Here is a 16747-nt window from a genome sequence, read left to right on the forward strand (position 1 = left end):
GTCCGGGCATGCTGGGAGTTGTAGTTTTGAAACCTCTGGAAGTCCGCAGGTTGAAGACCACTCCGGCCTTCATCATCATTCAGACCCCCCCTTTAGTTTTCGACTCACCTCCCCTCGATGGGAAGGAAGGGTGAGCTGGTCCGGGCCATCTATGCTGCAGGGACTGTCTGGTGGGGAGGGTTAGTCGTTCCGGGCTGTCCATTTTCACCGGGGGGGGGGGGCCCTCTTCTCCGCGCTCCCGCCTGCCCCGGACTAGTGACGTTGCCTTGACGTTGACGCACAGGGACATTCATGCGTAGCCTCCCTGAGCATGAACGTCCCTGTGCGTCGTCGTCAAGGCAACGTCACTAGTCTAGGGCAGGCCCGGAGAAGAGGGCCCCCCCCCCCCCCCCCCGAACGACTAACCCTCCCCACTGGACAGTCCCTGCAGCATAGATGGCCTGGACCAGCTCACCCTTCCTTCCCACTGAGGGGAGGTGAGTAGAAAACTAAAAGGGGGGGGGTCTGGATGATGACGAAGGCTGCAGTGGTCTTCAACCTGAGGACCTCCAGAGGTTTCGAAATTACAACTCCCAGCATGCCCGGACAGGCGATGGCTGAAGGAATTGACAGGCGGTGATGATGAAGGGGGGGGGGGGGGGGTGATGATGTATTTCCCACCCTAGGCTTATAGTCGAGTCAATAACTTTTCCTGGGTTTTTGGGGTGAAATTAGGGGCCTCGGTTTATATTCGGGTCGGCTTATACTCGAGTATATACGGTAGATTATATAAATGCACATTAAGTCTGCTATAAAACTGAGAGTAGAAAAAGCTGCAGATATTTGTCAGAAACACTAAAAATAAAAAAACAAAGGTTCTAAAGCACACACGTCAGCATTCTACTTTTACAAGCAAACATACCAGGGTTGTACTTCTTTGCTTTCACCATGCCGGTATCTATTACATATTTGATGCCTGTTATGGTAATAGAAGTCTCAGCAATATTGGTTGACAGAATAACCTTGCGATGATCCTGAAAAATAAACAAATTATTCTTCTGCTGTTCTCAGGACAATCTAGATAAAGTTAAATGAAAAAAGTAATATAGCTGATCACACTTTGAAGCAGATCTGTAACAACCTGGTTACTTAAATTAGGTTGTACAGAGTTTTCTTATTACAGACTCGGCCCCTTCTCAAATCAAAATAATGGCTTCTGCTTAGCACAAGGACATTGGGAACTTTTACAGACATCCATTCAAAGCCTGATGTCTATTAGGTTAACCTAATTAGGGCCACAAAGTGTCCACGGACCTCTGCGGGGCTGGTATTCTTCAGTGCACTGCAAAAAAAGGTATTGTGTAGTGTACTAGATTAAGCTATTGCATAGAACGGTAAACAGTAACAAAACACATACCATCTGGTATATGGATATTTTTTTTCAAAGGACCTTACGGGTGACATATCTTACTGTACACCTACATTATGGGACTCAATTTTTCCCATAAACAACAAACAGATGCCATTATTGTGATGTCATCAGCAAAACATGTGCATTATTTGCACATGTATGTGCTAAACGTAAGAATGTCATGCTCCAGCTGTGCTGCCAAAGATCTGCTTTTAACTCAAGCACTGGTGACATTGGTGTAAATTATTATTTTTTTTTTTTAAACTTACCTTTGGGGCATTTTGGAATACACGGAGCTGTTGTGAATGTGGTAGAGAGGCATAAAGTGGCATCACCGTCATCTGGGGACAACCATCTGGGAGGTGCTTTGCTATGTCTCTGCATGTTTTTGTCATTGCTTCAATTTCTTCCTGACCAGTCAGGAACACTAATATATCGTGAGACACTGGGGCCTCCTTCATAAAAAATAAAATAAAATATATATATAATTTATATATATATACCGTATATAAAATTCTAGCATCATAAGAGGATTTTTGCAGATAGAGAATTAAACGGACTTTGCTTCCGCACAATACCTGATGGATCTGGAAAACTGTAACCAGTGCAGCTTGAAGATAATCACTTTGAGGTTGTTTTGTATAGAAAACCTGGATAGGATGCTGTCTGCCTTCCAAGTACAGGACAGGAGCTCCATTAAAATATTGAGAGAACAAGTCCACATCCATTGTAGCTGACATGATAATGACCTGTCAGGAGAGAGGGGAATTCATAAGGTTTAGATGAGTTGTCTGCCATATTAATTCTATGGCCAGGTTCACACGAACGGCTCGCCAGACGAAATTCTGGCTGGAGATCCCGAGGGCAGCCAGTCCTGACAGGAGTCCTCATACATGTCAATGCATTTCTTAATTATTTTTTCTGCTGCACTGGATGCCTGCGGCATCTTTAGCCTGAATTCCAGCCGGAGATCCGTTCGTGTGGACCCAGCCTTATTTCTCCTATGATATGGCTCCCCTAATGCAGCCTACATTTTCTATGGTGCCTTTATAGTGACAGAGGGGACTAAGTCTTATCATTGCACTTGCTATGAGTCCTATCTAGGTGCAGAAAGTGATAGATCAGTATCATAGATCTGCTGTCCCATTAACTCACACAATAGAGTATCATACAAGATGCATTTTCAGTCTGTCTCATTTTCTCCCTGTCAGCTCTAATATGCTTCCCATACAACACATTACACAATCTGCTCACAGCAGATAGACAGGAAGTGTGAGTCAGGGGAGGTGGATAACTCTGCAGCTAATCATTCTATGGACTCTTGAGAGTCTTAGGAGATTGCTTTGTTAAGGCTGTGGCCAGCATTTGTTTTTTAAGCCTAGGGATGCAGTCAGCTTCAGTTTTCTATTGAGAACTTTCAATGTTTGGTAATGTGTTATCCAATTGGTCCTTAACCCCTTAAGGACGGACCCATTTTTTAGCTTACTGACCAGGCTCTTTTTTTTTACATATTGTACTTTATATAAGTGATGCCTTTTTTTGACACATGCAGCAACTTTTGTGAAAAACTCAAAAATATTGTGAAAAGCAAAAATTTCTGGCGTTTTACTTTTTTTTTTTTTAAGGTGTACACTTTGCAGTAAAAGTGATGTTCTATTTATTCTGTGGGTCAGTACGATTATGGGTCAGTACGACTATGTTCTTTTTCTGAGCAAAACTCATTTTTTGCCATTCATTTTCCAACAGCCATAACTCTTATATTTTTCGTCCGACGCCATTGACTAAGGGCTTACTTTTTGTGGGATGAGCTGTACTTTTTATTGGTATAATTTTTGCGATATGTGCTACTTTTTGATCTTTTTAATTCTGCTATTACCAAAATTGGCAAATTTAGTGTTTTTTTTTTTTTTTACGGCGTTCACCCTGCGGGATAATTTACATTATAGTTTTATAGTACACATCATTCCGGACTTGGCAATACCTATTATGTATATGATTTGTGTTTTTGAACTTTGTTGGTGACAATACAGGGTTTTTATTGGGAAAGGGGCTTTTTTTTTTCTATTTTACACTTCATACTTTTATTGAAGAACTTTTTATTTTATTTTTTTACAGTTTATACTATGCTGCAATACATTTGTACTGCAGCACAGTATGACCCGATCAGCTGCATACTGTACAGCCTGTGTGATCCAGCCTGTGGCTGGATCTCACAGGCTTCTGTAGCAGGCAGACAGGAGGTCATGATCTGACCTCCTGCTGCCATAGCAACCAACGGCAACCCGGGATCGTACCGCGGCGCCGCCATTGGTGAACAGGGGCAGCGCGCTCCCCCTGTCAACACCATAGATGCGTGATCAGGATTGATCAAGGCATCTATAGGGTTAATGCTGCTGGGACTGTGATTGACAGCCAGTTCCTGCCGTCGATCTCCTGCGCAGCTCACGGCAGTGCCGGAGATTGCTAGGACATATGCATACGTCCCAGCGCGCAAACGTGTCGGGTGCTGGGACATATGCATACGTCCTATGTCCTTCCAGTACTTATTAGCAGCTGTATGCTACAGAGGAAATTCTATTCTTTTTGAATATCTTTTTTGTCTTGTCCACAGTGCTCTCTGCTGACAACTGATGCCTGTATCAGGAACTATTCAGAGCAGGAGAAAATCCCCATAGCAAACCTATCTGGCTCTGGACAGTCCCTGACAGAGGTGTCAGCAGAGAGCACTGTGGACAAGACAAAAAAGAAATTCAAAAAGAAAAGAATTTCCTCTGTAGCATGCAGTTGCTAATAAGTAGTGGAAGGATTAAGATTTTTAAATAGAAGTAATTTACAAATCTGCTTAACTTTCTGGCACCAGTTCATAAAAAAATAAAAATAAAAAATATGAAGATTTCCACCTGGAGTACCCCTTTAATGTCAGAAGTGTGATATATATTACAAGTAAAAAAAAACAAAATAACCATAATATAGAAGAATTAACTTATTAAAAGGGTACTCCACTGCTCAGGGTTTGGAACAAACTGTTCCGAACACTGGAGTTGGGAGCTCGTGATATCATAGCCCTGCCCCCTCAATGCAAGTCTATGGGAGCCATCACACCCCCTTCCATAGACTTGCAATGAGGGGCGGGGGCATGATGTCAAGAGGGGGTGGGGCTATGATGTCATGAGCTCCCGGCACCTGCTCCAGCGTTTGGAACAACTTGCTCCAAATGCTGAGCAGCAGAGTACCTCTTTAACTTAAAAATAAGAAAGTGTTATTACCTTTAATGGAAGCTTTCCAAGCTCCTTTCTCTTCTTTTGTGCCGTTTTAACAACTCCAAAAAGTACATCAGTGTGAACTGTCCTCTCATGAGCCTCATCCAGAATGACCACACTGTACCTGCGCAGAAGCGGGTCTCCAATTGCTTCACGAAGCAGCATACCATCAGTGAGAAACTTTATTTTAGTCTCTTCTGATGTGACATCTTCAAAACGTACAGTGTAGCCCACCTGCCAATACAAGCACAAGGATCTAAACAGAGAGCAAAAGAAAAAAAAAACTGTAGAATATATCTGACTGATATGGCTGTCATTCAACAAAATACCAAAGTGGCAAGGGGGCACAAAATCTGACAGATCCGGCAGGAGTCTGTCTACAGCCCCAGCTTTAAAATAAGACTCCAATTGTACAGCTACTTTAAAAAGGGGAATTCTGGTATACAAAACTTGACAATTTAAAAGTAAACAATACAAAGTAAAAATCCTAAATATATAGCAAGTAAGTATTTTCTGTACTTTCCCACATAATTTCTCAATTATTACAACCTGTAGTTCAGCTTTAAAATTCTGGTCGAGCATGCTTAGTGTCAGAACTAGGAGTTATAGGAGTGTTGTTTTGCAGAGCAGTAACACCTTCGTTACTTGAACTCTGTTTAGGTGCCTGTTTCTATTATAGATCGGAGTCCTAATGTAGTTATGATTAAAATAAAAATATGTATTGTACGTAAAAAAGTTATCAATGGACGTGTGCCAAAATGATAACTTTGGTGCTAAGACGCCAAAAAACACCATGGGGGAAAAACCTGTGCATAGGAAAAATTTGCTCATAGCAACCAATCTTCTTGCCTCAGCAAATAAAAGAAGCAATCTGATTAATTGCCTTTGCAACTGGGCAAATTTCCCTCTGCATAAGGTTTTTATAAATCTCAAAAGCAGTCCACAACGAGATTTGATAAAAACTCCACCCCTGTTCTCATACCTTAAATGAGGATAGGCCCCAAAAAACTCCATTGCTGATCCAGACCAAGTTTAAGTCCTCTCTGTCTGATCCTGCAGCCAAGATAGTATCACGACTCAAGGGCACACTTAAATTTAAACCCCGCCAGATAGAGCCAAGTCTAGAGTCTGAAGTTCCCAGTAACCATTAGTCAGTCAAGTCAAAATGAGTGTAGGGTCACACACAGCGCATCTGCAGCGTATTTGACGCTGCGGATGCGCTGACGGCAGTTACAGAGTGACTGCAGGGTGAGCTTCCTGATGTGGCCTGGTAGCCGTGTGTCAGCTCATGACTGCTGGTGGGAAATTTAACTCTATGAGCGGACACACAGAGCTACAGGGAGAACGCTCTGCCGTCGGTCTGTGACCACCTGCTGCGCATCCACAGCATCAAAAACACTGCAGATGCAATGTGTGTGTCCCTACCCTAAATCTTCAGTCAGCTTCAGTATAAATCAAATCTAAAGTAAAGTAACAAGCGTACTAAAAGTCCCAAAATGGTCAGCAACAGTGGCTATCCATCAAGTTCATCTGCCTCGCTGCAATTTTTATTTAAAGCTTGTCCCAAGTGAATTGTCTACTATATGTTACGGATCTAAAACCAGTTTAGTAAAGTTTAAACAGGTATCCAAAGTCTTGGCATTTGAGGATTTATTTCCGAGTACCTGATACAGATGACTGCTTCATTGGTAAGTGAAGTTCACACAGTACTACAACCATCATCATCACCACAGATTCACACCACCACCACCCTCCTGCCATCATGAACAAAATCACTACCAGCCCAGTATCCCCCACATAGTGACTGTTCAATATTCAACCTTAGCTTACAGTGGGGCAAAAAAGTATTTAGTCAGCCACCAATTGAGCAAGTTCTCCCACTTAAAAAGAAGAGAGGGGCCTGTAATTTTCATCATAGGTATACCTCAACTATGAGAGACATAATGAGAAAAATAATCCATAAAAATCAATCCCATTGTCTGATTTTTAAGGAATTTATTTGCTAATTATGGTGGAAAATAAGTATTTGGTCACCTACAAACAAGCAAGATTTCTGGCCCTCACAGACCTGTAACTTCTTCTTTAGGAGTCTCCTCTGTCCTCCACCCGTTACCTGTATTATTGCCACCTGTTTGAACTTGTTATGAGTAAAAAAAAAAGACACCTGTCCACAACCTCAAACAGTCACACGCCAAACTCCACTATGGCCAAGACCAAAGAGCTGTCGAAGGACACCAGAAACAAAATTGTAGACCTGCACCAGGCTGGGAAGACTGAATCTGCAATAGGCAAGCAGCTTGGTGTGAAGAAATCAACTGTGGGGGCATTTATTGGAAAATGGAAGACATACAAACCACTGATAATCTCCCCCCCCCCCCAAGATGTCACCTCGTGGTGTCAAAATGGTCACAATAACAGTGAGCAAAAATCCAACACCACACCGGGGGACCTAGTGAATGACCTGCAGAGAGCTGGGACCAAAGTAACAAAGGCTACATTAGTAACACACTACGCTGCCAGGGACTCAAATCATGCAGTGCCAGACGTGTCCCCGTGCTTAAACCAGCACATGTACGGGCCTGTCTGAAGTTTGATAGAGAGCATTTGGATGAACCAGAAGATTATTGGGAGAATGTCATATGGTCAGATGAAACCAAAGTAGAACTTTTTGGTAAAAACTCAACGTGTCGTGTTTGGAGGAGAAAGAATGCTGAGTTGCATCCAAAGAACACCATACCTACTGTGAAGTATGGGGTGGAAATATTCTTTGGGGCCATTTTTCTGCTAAGGGACCAGGACGACTGATCTGTGTAAAAGAATGAATAGGGCAATGTATCGTGAGATTTTGAGTGAAAACCTCCTTCCGTCTGCAAGGACATTGAAGATGAAACATGGCTGGGCCTTTCAGCATGACAATGATCCCAAACACACACCTCCAAGGCAATGAAGGAGTGGCTTCGTAAGAAGCATTTCAAGCTTCTGGAGTGGCCTAGCCAGTTTCCAAATCTTAACCCCATAGAAAACCTTTGGAGGGAGTTGAAAACCCGTGCTGCCTGGCGACATCCCCAAAACATCACTGCTTTAGAGGAGATCTGCATGGAGGAATAGGCCAAAATTCTGGCAACAGTGTGTGAAAACCTTGTGAAGACTTACAGAAAACGTTTGACCTCTGTCATTGCCAACAAAGGGTATATAACAAAGTATTGAGATGAACTTTTGTTGTCGACCAAATACTTTTTATACTTCCACCATAATTTATAATAACCAAAAGAGAGGGGCACAAAATACTGACCTATGGTCCAACCTTGTCTCTGGTACACAGAGGAATACAAATAATAACCAAGAAAATTAGACAGAGACATAAAATAGTGAAAAAGTATATATAGTCTTTATTATTAGTGACTGGATTTAAAAACAGAATTTTAAAAGGAACGACAGTGGACAGACTACTAAGGCGTCTGGATGAGGGACTGAAGCAAAACTGGGCTACAGAACATCAATAAGAAATGGAAGATACTGAAGTGACCCTCATCCGGTTGCATATACACGTAAAAAGGTATAGGCTGTACAAAAACATACTAGCAATTATATACCAACATATGTAAACATATACACTCAGAACAAATATATAGATGGTAATCCCGTATTTCACAATGCCCTGAGAGAAAAAGAATGACCGCAAAACAAAACAAGATAAAGTATGCAATTATGAGAGCGGTAAATGGGTGAAGGAGTAAAGAGTCCCAGGAACCGGGATTGTACCATACTCAAATGTTCAGCAATCACCATGGTCCTGGAAAATGTGACTCAAATGTCAATCACCCATCTCACATCATAGGGACATACAGCATACATTCCCTGAGGAAGCTTGTTGCGAAACAACATTGTTGGGGTGGCGTTCTGCATTAGGGTAAGATGTCCGTTGTATGCCCCTATGATGTGAGATGGGTGATGGACATTTGAGTCACATTTTCCAGGACCTTGGTGATTGCTGAACATTTGTGTATGGTACAATCCCGGTTCCTGGGACTCTTTACTCCTTCACCCATTTACCACTCTCATAATTGCATGCTTTATCTTGTTTTGTTTTGCGGTCATTCTTTTTCTCTCAGGGCATTGTGCAATACGGGATTAACATCTATATATTTGTTCTGAGTGTATATGTTTACATATGTTGGTATATAATTGCTAGTATGTTTTTGTACAGCCTATACCTTTTTATGTGTATATACACCCGGATGGGGGTCACTTCAGTATCTCCCATTTCTTATTGATGTTCTGTAGCCCAGTTTTGCTTCAGTCCCTCATCCAGACGCCTTAGTAGTCTGTCCACTGTTGTTCCTTTTAAAATTCAGTTTTTAAATCCAGTCACTAATAATAAAGACTATATATACTTTTCACTATTTTATGTCTCTGTGTAATTTTCTTGGTTATTATTCCACCATAATTTGCAAATAAAAAAAAAAAAAAAAAAAAATCAGACTGTGATTTTATGGATTTTTTTTATTTATTATTATGTCTCTCATAGTTGAGGTAGACCTATGATAAAAATTACAGGCCTCATCTTTTTAAGTGGGAGAACTTGCACAATTGGTGGCTGACTAAATACTTTTTTGCCCCACCGTATATACAAATTTGGCGTCACCACAAACCTTGGCGTCTCATGACAGGAGTACGAGATGTTTGTCTATAAAACAGCAGATGGTGGGATTAGGAACGCATATGAGGGACCACAATATCACCTGCACAACAGTGTGGAGATTTACGGTTTACCAATAGTGAATACGGGGGAGGAGAACAGTAATAACATAGGGCAACTAGTAGATGTTCCAATGCATGATGGGAACTATAGTCTACTATTTTAAAGCCATTTCTACTCTTGTTGCACTAAGAAGAAGCAAAAGTTTGACAAAAAAAGTTAACTACAGTGAAACCTTTTTGAGAAGACCACCCAAAATTGTAGCAAAAAGTGTCCTTCTATGGGGCTGGTCTTGTTGAAGAACATGCATACTATGTATAATGGCCTAGGTTTGACAATCTGTCTAGCCAAAAATGGTTTGTTTGTTTTTTCGTCTCAGACACATAGCAACCAAATACGGCTTAACTTTCGCTTCTCAAAATGAAGTACCATTGGTTGCTGAGACAAATAGACATATTTATGTATAACTCTGTGTGTCTGCTCATGGCAGAATTAACAGCTTAAAAATTTACAAAGGATTTCCCACAATGTGATATATGATGTGAATGCACTACGTGTGACCCTACCCTTAGGGTCTATTCACACAGTGCAAATTTGACGTGCATGATGTGAAGCTGTGTTTTGGCATTTAGTTTAAATTGACCTCTGCAGAATAAAATCTGCATCATCAAATCCTGCGCATCAAATATTCTTAGGATATTGTACAGTGGAACCCGACATACGATATTTTCAACATACGATGGCCGCCTCTCAGAGGCCATCGTATGTTGGAGGCAGCATCAACATACGATGCGACTGTGTGTTGGGGCCATTGCTAAAACGGCTATCCGGCAGCGCTAACAGCTTCAGCATCCGCCGGATAGCCATTTAACCAGTTTTCGTCTAAGGAGAAGGCAACCACTGTATGGCGCGCGCTCCTGACTCGAGCCTGTTCCATACCGACCTACCCCCAGCTGTTTTCTGTAGCTGGGGGGCCGGGGTTAATAGCCGACATGTGGCGATCGCCGCGGCCGACTACTAACCCTTTAGATCGCCTAGGGACCTTAAAAGACTCCATGGTGGTCCAGTGGGGTGGATCGCCCCCCCCCCCCCCCGCAGTGCGATTGCGAGGGGGGCGATCCACTACGGAGGTAGCCGGATGGTTTACCTCTGTTTCCATTGCTGCCATGGTCTTCATTTGATTGAGCCTGTTAATTATACCGCACAGTCAATGGTGTATACAAAAAAATATATATATCAAAGTCCAAAATTGCATATTTTTGGTCACTTTGTATACCTTAAAAAATAAATTATAAAAAGCTATCAAAAAGTCCCACCAAAACATAAATGGTACCGATAAAAACTACAGGCCATGGTGCAAAAAAAAAAAATTATCCCTCACACATCCCACATATACGGAAAAATAAAAAAGTTAGTAAGGGTCAGAAGAGGACATTTTTAAACATACCGTATATACTTGAGTATTAGCCGTTCCGAATATAAGCCGAGGCACCTTAATTTCACCCCAAAAAAACAGGAAAACCTATTGACTCGAGTATAAGCCTAGGGTGGGAAATACATCATCCCCCCCCCCCCCTCCTTCATACGGTTCTGTACGGTTCCCATTGACTCCCATGTTTTAAAAAACCACATGTTTCAATACTTTTTTTACCCAGAACAAAAGAATCGTGGTAGGCTATGGTTTTGGTTGACAAAACCATACAGGATGCAAAACAGACACAACTGAATGCATCTTTTGATATACGGTTTTCAATGAAGAGTCAATGCATACTGTTTTTAAATTGAAAAAGTATACGGGAACTGTATTGCCAAAACGTGGTGTGAACCTAGCCTTACAAAGTTATGATCAGACTTCCCTTTCTGACAATAAACTGCCATATGTAGTACCTTAACCCCTTAAGGACGCAGCCCATTTGGGCCTTAAGGACGCAGAAAATTTGATTTTTACGTTTTCATTTTTTCCTCCTCGCCTTCAAAAAATCATAACTATTTTATATTTTCATCCACAGACTAGTATGAGGGCTTGTTTTTTGCAGGACCAGTTGTCCGTTGTAATGCCATCACTCACTTTACCATAAAATGTATGGCGCAACCAAAAAAATACTATTTGTGTGGGGAAATTAAAAAGAAAACCGCAATTTTGCTAATTTTGGAAGGTTTCGTTTTCACGCCGTACAATTTACGGTAAAAGTGACATGTGTTCTTTATTCTTTGGGTCAATATGATTAAAATGATACCCGTGATAACATACTTTTCTATTACTGTTGCGCTTAAAAAAAATCACAAACTTTTTAACCAAATTAGTACGTTTAAGATCCCCCTATTTTGAAGACCTATAACTTTTTAATTTTTCCGTATAAGCGGCGGTATGAGGGCTAATTTTTTGCGCCGTGATGTGTACTTTTTATTGATACCATATTTGCTTATAAAAAACTTTTAATACATTTTTTATAAAATATTTTTGGAAGAAAATGTTATAAAAAAGCAGCTCTTTTGGACTTTTTTTTTACGTTCACCGTACAGTATCATTAACATTTTATTTTAATAGTTCAGAAATTCACGCACGCGGCGATACCAAATATGTATATAAAATATTTTTTAACACTTTTTGGGGGTTAAATAGGGAAAATGGGGCAATTTACGTTTTTATTGGGGGAGGGGTTTTTTCCCTTTTTATTTTTACTTTTATTTTTACACTTTAATAGTCCCCATAGGGGACTATTTATAGCAATCATTTGATTGCTAATCCTGTTCAGTGCTATGTATAGGACATAGCACTGATCAGGGTTATCGGTCATCTTCTGCTCTGGTCTGCGGGAAGGCAGATCAGAGCAGAAGACTCCCAGAAGACAGCGGAGCCAGGTGAGGGGACCTCCGGCTGCCGTGCTGGATGATCGGATCGCTGCGGCAGCGCTGCGGGTGATCCGATCATCCAATTAAGTGACCGCGATGCTGCAGATGCCGTGATCTGTAATGATCAAAGCATCTGAGGGGTTAATGGCGGACATCGGCGGGTCCCTGGCTGCGATCAACAGCCGGGACCTGTCGCGCATGATCCGGGCATCGCTCCGATGCCCACGGTTATGCTTAAGACATAAATGTACGTCCTGGTGCGTTAACCCCTTAAGGACTCAGGGTTTTTCAGTTTTTGCACTTTTGTTATTTCCTCCATACCTTTTAAAAATCATAACCCTTTCAATTTTCCACCTAAAAATCCATATTATGGCTTATTTTTTGCGACGCCAATTCTACTTTGCAGTGACAGTCATTTTACCCAAAAATGCACGGCGAAACGGAAAAAAAAAATCATTGTGCGACAAAATCGAAGAAAAAACGCCATTTTGTAACTTTTGGGGGCTTCCGTTTCTACGCAGTGCATATTTTGGTAAAAATTACACCTTATCATTATTCTGTAGGTCCATACGGTTAAAATGATACCCTACTTATATAGGTTTGATTTTGTCGCACTTCTGGAAAAAATCATAACTACATGCAGGAAAATTTATACGTTTAAAAATGTCATCTTCTGACCCCTATAACTTTTATATTTTTCCACGTACAGGGCGGCATGAGGACTCATTTTTTGCGCCGTGATCTGAAGTTTTTATCGGTATGATTTTTGTTTTGATTGGACTTTTTGATCACTTTTTATTCATTTTTTAATGGTATAAAAAGTGACCAAAAATGTGCTTTTTTTGACTTTGGAATTTTTTTGCGCGTACGCCATTGACCATATGGTTTAATTAATGATATATTTTTATAGTTCGGAAATTTACGCATGCGGCGATACCACATATGTTTATTTATTTATTTTTTTTACACTTATTTTTTTTATGGGAAAAGGGGGGTGATTCAAACTTTTATTAGGGAAGGGGTTAAATGACCTTTATCAACACTTTTTTTTAAACTTTTTTTTTGCAGTGCTATAGGTCCCATAGGGACCTATAACACTGCACACACTGATCTCTCATCCTGATCACAGGCGTGTATTAACACGCCTGTGATCAGCATTATCGGCGCTTGACTGCTCCTGCCTGGATCTCAGGCACGGAGCAGTCATTCGCCGATCGGACACCGAGGAGGCATGTAAGGGCCCTCCCAATGTCCTGCAAGCTGTTTGGGACGCCGCGGCGGTCCCGAACAGCCGGGTCACTTTCACTTTAGAAGCGGCGGTCAGCTTTGACCGCCGCTTCTAAAGGGTTAATACCGCACCTAGCCGCGATCGGCGATGTGTGGTATTAGCCTCGGGTCCCGGCCGTTGATGGGCGCCGGGACCGACGCGATATGATGCGGGATCGCGGCGCGATCCCGCTTCATATCGCGGGAGCCGGCGCAGGACGTAAATATACGTCCTGCGTCGTTAAGTACCATGTCACCAGGACGTAAATTTACGGCGCTCGTCGTTAAGGGGTTAATGGGGTACTCCAGTGGAAAATTTTTTTTTTTTTTAATCAACTGGTGCCAGCAAGTTGAACAGATTTGTAAATTACTTCTATTAAAACATCTTTATCCTTCCAGTACTTTTTAGCAGCTGTATGCTACAGAGGAAATTCTTTTCTTTTTAAACTTCTTTTTTGTCTTGTCCACAGTGCTCTCTGCTGACACCTGATGCCCGTATCAGGAACTGTTCAGAGCAGGAGAAAATCCCCATAGCAAACCTATGCTGCTCTGGACAGTTCCTGACACGGACAGAGGTGTCAGCAGAGAGCACTGTGGACAAGACAAAAAAGTACTGGAAGGGTAAAGCACTGTACAGCCGCTAAAAAGTACTGGAAGGGTAAAGATTTTTTAATAGAAGCCATTTACAAATCTGTTTAAACTTTTTTGCACCAGTTGATTTAAAAAAATATATTTCCCACCGGAGTACCCCTTTAAAGACAGCACTCTCACATAAAATACCTGGCACTCCAGTCCCAATTACCTGCCATATGTAATGCAAGCAACTAGAGATGAGCAAACTTACAGTAAATTTGATTCGTCACGAACTTCTCGGCTCGGCAGTTGATGACTTATCCTGCATAAATTAGTTAAGCTTTCGGGTGCTCCGGTGGGCTGGAAAAGGTGGATACAGTCCTAGGAAAGATTCTCCTAGAACTGTATCCACCTTTTCCAGCCCACCGGAGCACCTGAAAGCTGAACTAATTTATGCAGGATAAAGTCATCAACTGCCGAGCCGAGAAGTTTGTGACGAATCGAATTTACTGTAAGTTCGCTCATCTCTACAAGCAACGTTGCCTACCAGTTTACTGAGCTCCGTCTTTCTCTCTTCCGATACTCTTGTTGCCAGAGATATAGCAGCTACTCTGCGTGGCTGGGTCACGCCAATGATGCCCTGGCGCCCTATGCTGGATTCATACAGGTACTGTGGAATCTGGGTTGTCTTGCCGGAACCAGTTTCACCTGTAACAAAAATAAAGATGCAGAACATTTACTATACATTATACAGATGCATGGCATATACACAAGCATATACGGATGTATACGGGATGTCCAATTGTAATAAAGCTAAACAGACATAGGGAGCAGGCTGGTGCAGGAGTGTATAACAGTGCTCCGCAAACTGTGGACCTGCAGCTGTTGCAAAACTACAACTCCTAGCATGCCCGGACAGCCAAAGGCTGTCCGGGCATGCTGGGAGTTGTAGTTTCACAACAGCTGGAGGTCTACAGTCCTATAAGCATTGCTCATACACAGCCATAGCACATCCAATGCAGAGCCAACTGCAGGCAGGCTGTTCATGCAGTTTGTAGGTGATATACAGATCAGTGCTGTAGCCCACTATCATACATGAGGACACCCAGGAGCACACTGCAGTACAGGCCTGTAAACAAGGCCCCGGCCCACTCACCGATGATGACAGCGCTATCCAGCTGCCGGAGCTGCCCTATCAGCTGTGCCCGGGCTTGGTAGATGGGCAGACTACGTCGCTGCTGCTCCATGGGCACCGGCTGTTTCCTGGGCCCGGGTTGCATGGCTCCTCTCCACTTATGGTTGGAATGATGGGAGCCCGGCTTGAACTTCTTGGCCGGCGGGTGATAGGAGTCCTGAGACATAGTATCATATGCGGGTACAGCCGCTGCCTACTCTGTGCCACCGGGAAGTGCAAAGACAGCCGGGGGAGATCATACCGAGCTGCCGATCACCTCCACACGTGTTTCCGCCGACTAAACCTGCAGTCCCAGAGGAGGGCCATAGAGGGCGCACTGCTCCTCACGCTATCAGGCTCACTGCATAACTTCAGAGGGCAAGGGAAGCTAGAGCGCTAAAGAGAGTGCCCGGCCACTGTACTGGAGAGGAATGTATCACTGCGACATACAGTCTGTACGGAAAATAGTCTTCACTGTTACCAAGATGCCATGGATAAGGGCATATCTGGAGTCAGGGCCGGACTGGGACCAAAAATAGGCCTGGGCATTTTAGATTAACCCCTTAAGGACCCAGCCATTTTACACCTTAGGACCCGGCCATTTTTTTGCACATCTGACCACTGTCACTTTAAACATTAATAACTCTGGAATGCTTTTAGTTATCATTATGATTCCGAGATTGTTTTTTCGTGACATATTCTACTTTAACTTAGTGGTTAAATTTTGTGGTAACTTGCATCCTTTCTTGGTGAAAAATCCCAAAATTTGATGAAAAATTTTAAAATTTAGCATTTTTCTAACTTTGAAGCTCTCTCTGTGAGGAAAATGGAAATTCCCCCCCAAAATTTTTTATTCACATAGACAATATGTCTACTTTATGTTTGCATCATAAAGTTGACATGTTTTTACTTTTGGAAGACACCAGAGGGCTTCAAAGTTCAGCAGCAATTTTCCAATTTTTCACAAAATTTCCAAAATCACAATTTTTCAGGGACCAGTTCAGGTTTGAAGTGGATTTGAAGGGTCTTCATCTTAGAAATACCCCACAAGTGACCCCATTATAAAAACTGCACCCCACAAAGTATTCAAAATGACATTCAGTAAGCATTTTAACCCTTTAGGTGTTTCACAGGAATAGCAGCAAAGTGAAGGAGAAAATTAACAATCTTCATTTTTTACACTCGCATGTTCTTGTAGACCCAATTTTTGAATTTTTCAAGGGGTAAAAGGAGAAAATGTATACTTATATTTGTAGACCAATTTCTCTCGAGTAAGCACATACCTCATATGTCTATGTAAATTGTTCGGCGGGCGCAGTAGAGGGCTCAGAATGGAAGGAGCGACAAGGGGATTTTGGAGAGTACGTTTTTCTGAACTGGTTTTTGGGGGGCATGTTGCATTTAGGAAGCCCCTATGGTGCCAGAACAGGAAAAAAAAACACATGGCATACCATTTTGGAAACTAGACCCCTTGAGGAACGTAACAAGGAATAAAGTGAGCCTTAATACCCCACAGGTGTTTCACGACTTTT

General features: G+C 42.2%; 1 protein-coding gene across 5 annotated transcripts in view; it reads right to left on the reverse strand.

Moving 5' to 3' along the window:
* Positions 1-16747, reverse strand: part of DHX33 (DEAH-box helicase 33) — a 78715-nt gene that overhangs the window by 15291 nt on the left and 46677 nt on the right. For 3 of the 5 annotated variants that reach the window (XM_056556382.1, XM_056556383.1, XM_056556385.1), the window contains 5 exons: positions 14589-14749; positions 4657-4884; positions 1969-2139; positions 1660-1845; positions 902-1013 (listed from right to left, as the gene is read on the reverse strand). In XM_056556382.1, coding sequence (XP_056412357.1) covers positions 902-1013; positions 1660-1845; positions 1969-2139; positions 4657-4884; positions 14589-14749 — 858 coding nt within the window. Of the gene's footprint in view, positions 1-901; positions 1014-1659; positions 1846-1968; positions 2140-4656; positions 4907-14588; positions 14750-15197; positions 15546-16747 lie in introns of those variants that run through there. The other 2 variants (XM_056556381.1, XM_056556386.1) reach the window with 2 other exon arrangements.

Source organism: Hyla sarda, chromosome 2 (genome assembly GCF_029499605.1).
Source record: "Hyla sarda isolate aHylSar1 chromosome 2, aHylSar1.hap1, whole genome shotgun sequence".
NCBI classification, from domain to species: domain Eukaryota; kingdom Metazoa; phylum Chordata; class Amphibia; order Anura; family Hylidae; genus Hyla; species Hyla sarda.